At 34.7% G+C, this 8217-nt stretch overlaps 2 protein-coding genes and 1 long non-coding RNA gene across 3 annotated transcripts; 1 reads left to right on the top strand and 2 right to left on the bottom strand.

The window, feature by feature from the left end:
• Window positions 1-1703: 1703 nt before the first annotated feature.
• Window positions 1704-3710, top strand: LOC109090478 (mitogen-activated protein kinase kinase kinase 17-like). The gene is made up of 4 exons (XM_042721323.1): window positions 1704-1882; window positions 2062-2194; window positions 2889-2996; window positions 3083-3710. The coding sequence occupies exons 2-4, from the start codon at window positions 2093-2095 to the stop codon at window positions 3524-3526; spliced, it is 654 nt and encodes a 217-aa protein (XP_042577257.1). The 5' UTR covers window positions 1704-1882; window positions 2062-2092; the 3' UTR covers window positions 3527-3710.
• On the bottom strand, window positions 3082-5154 carry LOC109068379. The gene is made up of 7 exons (XM_042721339.1): window positions 5146-5154; window positions 4938-5035; window positions 4699-4835; window positions 4529-4594; window positions 4375-4421; window positions 4147-4295; window positions 3082-4067 (listed from the first exon to the last, which is right to left on the bottom strand). The coding sequence occupies exons 3-7, from the start codon at window positions 4777-4779 to the stop codon at window positions 3772-3774; spliced, it is 639 nt and encodes a 212-aa protein (XP_042577273.1). The 5' UTR covers window positions 4780-4835; window positions 4938-5035; window positions 5146-5154; the 3' UTR covers window positions 3082-3771.
• Window positions 5155-5165: 11 nt separating this feature from the next.
• LOC122136764 lies at window positions 5166-5748 on the bottom strand. Its single transcript, XR_006154354.1, has 3 exons — window positions 5592-5748; window positions 5376-5503; window positions 5166-5197 (listed from the first exon to the last, which is right to left on the bottom strand). It is a non-coding gene; the product is annotated as an uncharacterized LOC122136764 (long non-coding RNA).
• Between the last annotated feature and the right edge of the window lie 2469 nt (window positions 5749-8217).

Raw genomic sequence — 8217 nt, 5'->3', positions numbered from 1 at the left:
AGTTGCTCATTAATGATATTGTTTAGTATGTGTTCCATTTATTTATATATCACTCTCTTCTTTTCTCAGGAATTGGTGAAAGTGAAGTGGACTATGGTAACTTCAGTTTACCAATTTATATTTTTAAGTAAAGTCTTGCTAAAATATTACTGTTGAATATTTGGATGTTTAGATAACACTGATGATCTTGATGGTTGTTTGTAGGATTTCCAACCAAAGAGATCCAGAAGTTTAGGAAGATGTACAGACCAAAGTGTAGTGAGGGGGTTAGGTTCAGGCCAGCATGCTGGGAGATCAGAAAGCGCTGATCAAGTTCCAGGTTCAGAAAGATCACTTTACATACATGCATACAGTGCATTCATTCAAACAGACAGACCAACATTACATGCTGATCCAAATTCAGACTCACCAGTTGCAGTGAGATTTACTAGTGCTGGTAAATCATTTAAGGGTTACTTCACCCCAAATGAAAATTTGATATGAATTACAGATTACAGTAACCATGGATGTCCAGCTCCAAAAAATGTCCAGCTTCCACTTTTAATGTGGAAGAAAAACTAGATCAAGACGAATCTTGGTCAGTGGTTATTTTCCATTTTGAATATTCAAAAAGGTCCTTATTTCATTACACAAAGATAATCAACAACATGCTTTTTGACTATGCTTCAATAAATGTCAAGATTTTAAGAATAATGAAAATTAGTGCATTTATCACAAAAAAAAAAAAAACTATTATATTACATTACATTTGTCATTCCTTAATGATGTGTTTAATTTAGTTACAATGTTTATTCTTAAGGTTTGTAAACCTCCAAATTTGTAAACAGTAGTTAAATTGTCATGCATTTCCGTTATATGCATAAATCATGCATTTCATTAGTTAGTTTTGCCACTGTCAAGACAGTTTACATAATTTTAAGTAATGTACATAGCAACATAAAACTTTGAAAAGGATTGCGGTCTGTGAGATAAAAAAAATAGCTCATGATTTACTTTACTTCAGTCCACTGTTGTATTGTAACTGCTACTCCTGGTCAGAAACTTCCATAATTTTATAGTTTATATGTGGGATTACTTATTTACCACTAAGTGTAATGGTGAAAAACATGAATATTTATCATTGCATAAAATTTAGTATTGCATAAAAACTAATGCCTGTAACTGAACCCAGAATACTTTAAATATACTTTATAAATTGTGTGTATGTCTACTTTTTGTCCTTCTGGAGCTTGACATATTTGGTCATAATGAACTGTACCTTGTGTAGAAAATGTTATAAACATTGTTACAAATGTTACTTTTTCCTTTTGTGTCTTATGTGGAAATAATAATACCATATGCAACAGCACAAGGGTGATTAAATCATGGCAGAATGTTAATTTTAAAGCAATCTAATTGATTTTTCAGAGCAAAGTGCAAGTGGGTACACTCCTCCAGAACTTGTTGCAGAGAAACCCATCCCGGAAGGCATAGGATCTGCAGAAAAAGATAGATGTCCACAAAATCAAGTTTTTTATGTGTCGTCAAATGTTGTAACCATATTACCATCATGTAAGTAATATTGCCAACCATAACACATAAGTTTACAATATTTTTTGTTAATTAGGATTAAAGTGGATATATTCTTTAAATGCATGAAATAATAGCAGTTTTTTTTTTTTTCTCAAATCTCAACTTTATTAAATATAGTGTATGTTCCGCGCCTCCCATATGTGGATGAGTCGCAAATCCATTTCAAAGAAGAGAACCTGCTGGGTGAAGGTGCATTTGGAAGAGTGTATAGAGGCTACTTTCAGGGTACCCCTGCTGCCATTAAAAAGATTCTCTATGGCACTGCAGGACTTCCAGACCAAGATATCCAGCACGAGATTCTGGTCTCACTGTAAGATTAATTTGATCTTATAATAAATTTTAATTTGATCTTATATTAACATTTGGGGAGAACTGAACAGTTAGGAATAACAACAGGTGCATTTCTACCATGTGCTAGTTATATTGTTGTCATTTAAGATTTACTTTATAATTTGCTAAATGCCTGTAACATTTCATTGTATTTTATAGCAGACTGAGCCACCCCAATATTGTTCGACTCATGGCTGCAGCCCGCACTGACAACGCCTTCCTGCTGGCCAATGAGTATATACACGGCACAACCCTGGAGGATGCACTACACAATGACAATTCTTGTGTTAAGGTAAAATAAATAAAAATCATATTTTTCATGTAACATTTGTGGAGATTTGTCTTTGTATTTTTTTTGTAATATTTTATTTGTATTATATTGATATAAGAGGGAGAGCCGCACTCTGTCATTCTCTTTTATTAATTAAAATGTAACACTTTACAATAAGGTTCATTAGTTAATAGTAGATAACAGTATTTAGTTAACATGAACTAACAATGAACAATAGTTCTATAGCATTTATAGATCTTAATGTTAATTTCAACATGTACTAATGCATTATTAAAATCAAAAGTTGTATTTGTTAACATTAGTTAATGCACTGTGAACTACTGTAAACGTACTGTTCATTGTTAGTTCATGTTAGTTAAGTACATTAACTAATGGTAACAAATTACCTTATTGTAAAGTGTTACCAGTAAATGTAGCAGAGTTATCTTCACAATCTTTTTCATGCATACGTCAGTAGGCAACAATTATTTATAAATATAACGACAACTGTACATGTGTTATTGTTTTCTAATAGTAAAGCAAATCAGGCAACAAAACCTTAACAAAATTGTCTCTTGTTGTTTATTTATTTATTTATTTTTTTGTGAAGATTATGCTGTGTTGTGCGTGTATCTCCGTCTTTGGTGAAATATAACTCTTTCAAACTCTTTCATAAGTCTGTTATTCAAATTTCAATTGTAATTTTTTTTTTTAGCTTGAAGGAGATGACAGTTATTTTGTTGCCCTCGACATCTCGATGGCCATTGAGTACATCCATTCCAAAAATGTCATCCATCAAGATTTAAAGCCACCCAATATTTTGGTAAGACTTTTTTCTAGTTAATCAGCAAGTATATGTAAAAACATATACATTTAATGATTTAAAACCTATTTTGATACTATTAACAGATCGACCAGTTCTCAAAAAAGGCTGTACTGACAGACTGGGGCCTTGCCAACATCAGAGACACGGTTGTACTACGACAAGGAAGCAGACTTACTGGAGGAGGAATAGGGCCAATGGGTGGAACCTTTCTTTATATGGCCCCAGAGTGTCTGGTTGAATTTGAACAGGCTTCCAGAAGTTCTGACATCTGGTCTCTGGGAGCAACATACCTGGAGATTTTCACGAAATCAGTGCCATGGACAGTGAAAAACCAAAGAGAGTTGTGCAGTCTAATGGCCAAAAAGGTGCCACCACATGCTTTACAACATCTGAGCGACAAGTACCAGTTTATTGGTACAATGTTACACTATGATGTAGCATCGAGACCTGAAGCTTCCTCTGTGGTGCTGTCCCTAAAAACAGTGGAGGGGCCAGATTTAAAGAGCCGTTATGGTTACGAATGGTAAATGTTACAGATTATCACATAGACTGTGCAAGTTGTCATTTCAGTTTGTAGTACAAAAACCAATGTTGGTAAAATGTTAACATTATAATCACAGCCGTTCTCTCTCTCTCTGTCTAACACTGCTGGTATGTTTCATTATTTGTTTCAATGTATGTTCACATCATTAAACATGTTTTGCATCTTCATTTGTAGCACTTTTTTAATAATTTGGTCCCTTTATATGTATTTATTTTGTTGATGAGCAGTTTAAAAAGTCCCTGTCTCATTGGCCAGCAGTTGGTATATTTCATTTGCCTCTGCAAATGTGGATGGAATGGGAGTGCCTCTTGTTTGAAGGACTGTGGTGAATTTCTCCACCAACATGAGGTAAGCCGCCAAAGACCCATCTGGTGATGATGGGAAGTTTGTATTTTGCAGAATAGCCTCTGATATTTTTCTGAATTCTTCATTTGCCACCAACAAAGGCTCATCTACTCCACAAACAAGCTGTTCTGCATACTTCAGGAGGTCGTTGTCTACTTTGCAGAGCATATCAGCAAAGCCTGCAGGAAGATATAAATTCCTTTTTCATATTGGGTACTGCTTTTCTGAACCTTTTTAATTTGGATGATAAACAGATACCTTCGGGTGGGGAAGTAAAGAGAAGGTCTGGTTTCCCAAATGGACCTGGAGCATTCCTTTGCTTGCGAATGTCATGAGTGTCCCACAGTCTTTGCTCTATGTTCAGCTCTCTCTCAAGAAGGGGAAGCTGTGTATATTGCAGGCAATTTCTGTAGGTTAACATGTATTGTTATTTTTTTCATTTAATGAGAGCAGATACATGGGGGCTGACAAGAAGTTTTAACTTACATGTGTACAGGATTGTCTAAATTGAGCATGCCAGATTCCATCATGGCCTAAAAACACATTTTTTTAGATAAGTAAATCTATTACAAAAATGCCTTCAATTTAGCATCAATAAGCATGTGCTATACATTCCAACTGAGACAAAAACAAAGTTCACCTCAAATGTCACCTGCCATTTTTTGATCCATGTTTTCTTCAGCATACTGTTGAAGCATTCAGCTCGCTAATAAAACAAAATAGACAAAATTTTATTATTTATATATATTATATATATATATATATGTATTGCATGCATTATAATATATAAATCCATTTATGCTCACATGCCTGGTTATGTACTGATGTGCCCACTCTGAAGGAGTCTTGTCCTTGATCACCAGACTCCCGGAAGTGAAATGCCACTTGCATCTGTCCGACGAGAAGATTTTCCTTTCCTCTGTCTGCCCTTATGAATCGTGGGCAACCTATAATGAATACAAGTAATATTTTCAATAATAATAATATTGTCTACTGATATAAGAAGCTCTCACCTATCATGTTCATTGTAAGATATCAAATATACTTACCACTGTGTTCCTGAATGGCATCAAAGAAGTACCTTGCAACGAAGGTTTGCTGTCGGTTTGAGGTGCCAGCCTTAAGCCAAATGATTTTCCTAGAAAACCTATTAAAGCCATTTCAAGTATGTTAACAGAAATATAAAATAAGTTAGATTACATTTTAGAGACTAAAATTACTAAGCAATGAACTTCATTAAATGTACAGGTTGTATACCCATCAATACCAAGATATGTCCAGATTCCAAAGAATTTCAATTTGTCATTTCCTACAACAAATTATAAAATATGCATCACAATAAATATATTTCATTTAATCAAAACATCAGTCAGAAAAGTAGTTAATGCTCTTTACTCTACTCTGTTTTCGATATCTATGACTTTCTTCAGCATCTGTAACACTACTTTTTTTTTATTCATATTCACTTAATAATTAATAATATTTACCATCAATATGCCAAGTGTAATTTGGTCCATGGCTGAAGTAGTTCCTACGTTCAATCCTTTTTTTCCCAGGACATCTTCTAAGAAGACCACTGGCATCAAGTTCTCTCATTATTAGAGCCACATCATTCCTAGAGAAATAACAGAGAGAAACATTTTGGGGGAAAAAAGCTTGACCATATCTTTAAAAAACAGGGTTAATATAGATAATATATATACCTGTAGCAAGGCTGGATTCCTCTGACATCACGAACCCGTTTGTGCATTGCACGGATTCCTTGCCAAGGTGACCAGTGCATAAGCTCACTCTAAATAAATATTATTTTGGATTATTACCACAATAAATATTTTACACACACACACACACACACACCCTCCAGGAGCAGGGTTGGACACCCTGGCTTAATTAGATGCATCAGAATCAACAAATCAAAGCATTTGAGTTTACATGGAAATTACTGCCAGTGTTCAGTAGAAACACAATTAGGTTTATGGGTAGTCGGGGCCTAATGGTTAGAGAGTCAGACTCGTAGCCTGAAGGTCACATGTTTGAGTCTCAGCACCGGCAGGAAATGTAGGTTGGGGGAGTGAATGACCAGCACTTTCTTCCACCCGCATTACCCACAACAGAGGTCCCCCTAAACAAGACACTGAACCCACAACTGCTTTCTGGGTGCCGCAGCAAAAAGTGGCTGCTCACTGCTCAGGGTGTTTGTTCACGGTGTGTGTGTTTACTACTCACTGCTGTGTCTGTGCACTTGGGTGGGTTAAATGCAGAGCACAAATTCAGAGTATAGGACACCACACTTAGCCACTTTACTTAAGGCAGTTATTTGCAGCTGACTGCAGGTGTTTTAGAAAATGACTGGAACTGAAATCAGAAAGTTAGTAGCTTTCCAGGAGTAGGAATGCAGAACACTGCTTTAAGACATACTGTACCATAACAGCTTGGCGAATTTCATTATGGGGCCTGTCAAAACTCCTCCGTTTTAAACCAAGGGATTTTAATAATCTTCTTAGATGCCTTTCACTGCAAGATTAAAACATAAGATGCTGTAAACATTTTTTTTTCATTTATATAAGGATATATTGTATATTTAACATCAATGAAGCAGTACAATATCGATTAAACTTAACAGTAACACTTTCTATGAAGCCCGTATTTAAAACACATTATAAGAGTATTCTTATGACATTATAATGAATGCATAATGTATTATAAAAAACTTTATAATATGTCGTATCATCTCATGAGTAATCATAACAACAGTTTTAATGTTATAATATTTACTTATTTGTGGTTATAGCATTTAAGATGGTTTATAATACACAATGAACATAATGCATCTACTTAACTTACAATGGATTATATTTCCCATAGTTATGATGTGTTATAAGTCTCATATCTTGCCATTGTTAACTTGTTACTTTACGTAAAACAGACATAGACTGTTAAAAACAATAACGAAAATAAAATTATATTTTTTATTAAACAGCCATAAGATCAGATATCTGATCAGATGAATGTGTAATATGGCACATTTGATTTTAACTATGTTTATTGTAATATCAATAAGATAGTAAGATACTGTACATATCTTTTTTTTATAATGCATTGTGCATTCATTATAATGTGTTATAAATATGGGCTTCATAGTAAGTGTTACCAACTTAACTAAGCTTAATGATTACCTGATTTTGTATCCAGAAGCCATTGTCAAATAGCAACTTTATCGTTTCATCTAAATAAGTTAAGGGACATTAAAGGGTTTTTTTCTTTTTTTTTTTTTTATTCTGTAGAAAGTTTCAACATTCATTCAGTAGCTTTAGCAAACAGAACATGATAGTATTACGATCTAACAAATAACAATACATTTTGCTTTACTTTGACGTAAAGTGACCATGGTTTTATTATAGTAAAAGTATAGTAACATGTTTTTTTAGTGTAATGATTACCATTTGTATAACCACAGTTTTACTACAAACATCATGGTTAAACTATGGTTAGTATAGCAAAACCGTGGTTAATGTGTGGATACCATGATTTAACTATATTAAGGATGTGTGTGTGTGTGTGTGTGTGTGTGTGTGTGTGTGTGTGTGTGTGTGTGTGTGTGTTTGTTTGTTTGTTTGTTTTTTGGTAGTACAACCATGTTTATTTTTTTACTACACTTTGCCAACATAAAAGCTCGCTAGTTGCAATATGGCTAACTAACTTTTTAAACGTGCACTAAGACTCTCGAAATGCATGTTCTCGTCTGTATATAACTTAATTAGTAGTAATTAGTAGTAATCAGATGCGGCTTACCTCCTTTTGCCATCCATCAACCGTTTCATACACTTCCTCTGAACCGCGTGCGTGTGACGTCACATGGGGGGGGGGTGCTAGGTGGTAGTCCTGATTAGTTTTTTTCTTATGATTTTTTTTTTTATTAGTGTTTTTTGTGTTGTGTTTTTGTCTGAGTCCTTTTCGTCTGATGCCTTTTGGTCTGAGTCCTTTTCGTCTGATGCCTCTTGGTCTGAGTCCGTTTCGTCTGATGCCTAATTGTATGAGACCTGACACCTGACGTCGTTTTTCCTGAGACCTGAAGCTTTTCAGTCTGAGGCGCGATGCCGTTTTGTCCAATGACTGAAGCCTTTTAGTCTGAGGCATGACGCCTTTTCATTTAATGACTGAGGTCTGAGGATGTCCTAAAATGTACACCGTACCTATGGCACCAATCCCATGCATGACATATCTCAATTTTATTAAAGTAAAATAACAACTGGTAAATATAAGGTAGCATCCACAAAACATGACTAGAAGCTGGAAAACATTACTTATGCAATAAGGCTGGTTTATCAT

Source organism: Cyprinus carpio, chromosome B3 (assembly GCF_018340385.1).
Source record: "Cyprinus carpio isolate SPL01 chromosome B3, ASM1834038v1, whole genome shotgun sequence".
Lineage (NCBI taxonomy): Eukaryota > Metazoa > Chordata > Actinopteri > Cypriniformes > Cyprinidae > Cyprinus > Cyprinus carpio.
The sequence above is the reverse complement of the archived record's forward strand: the minus strand, read 5'-3'. Positions and strand labels throughout refer to the sequence as shown.

Excerpts from the sequence above, each read along its gene's own strand:
- LOC109090478 (XM_042721323.1), top strand. The coding sequence starts at position 2,093 with ATGGCTGCAGCCCGCACTGACAACGCCTTCCTGCTGGCCAATGAGTAT. Across the intron at positions 2,195-2,888 it reads ATGACAATTCTTGTGTTAAG|CTTGAAGGAGATGACAGTTA; the intron begins GTAAAATAAATA and ends TTTTTTTTTTAG. Across the intron at positions 2,997-3,082 it reads TAAAGCCACCCAATATTTTG|ATCGACCAGTTCTCAAAAAA; the intron begins GTAAGACTTTTT and ends TACTATTAACAG.
- LOC109068379 (XM_042721339.1), bottom strand. The coding sequence starts at position 4,779 with ATGCAAGTGGCATTTCACTTCCGGGAGTCTGGTGATCAAGGACAAGAC. Across the intron at positions 4,595-4,698 it reads GCACATCAGTACATAACCAG|CGAGCTGAATGCTTCAACAG; the intron begins GCATGTGAGCAT and ends TTGTTTTATTAG. Across the intron at positions 4,422-4,528 it reads AATGGCAGGTGACATTTGAG|GCCATGATGGAATCTGGCAT; the intron begins GTGAACTTTGTT and ends ATGTGTTTTTAG.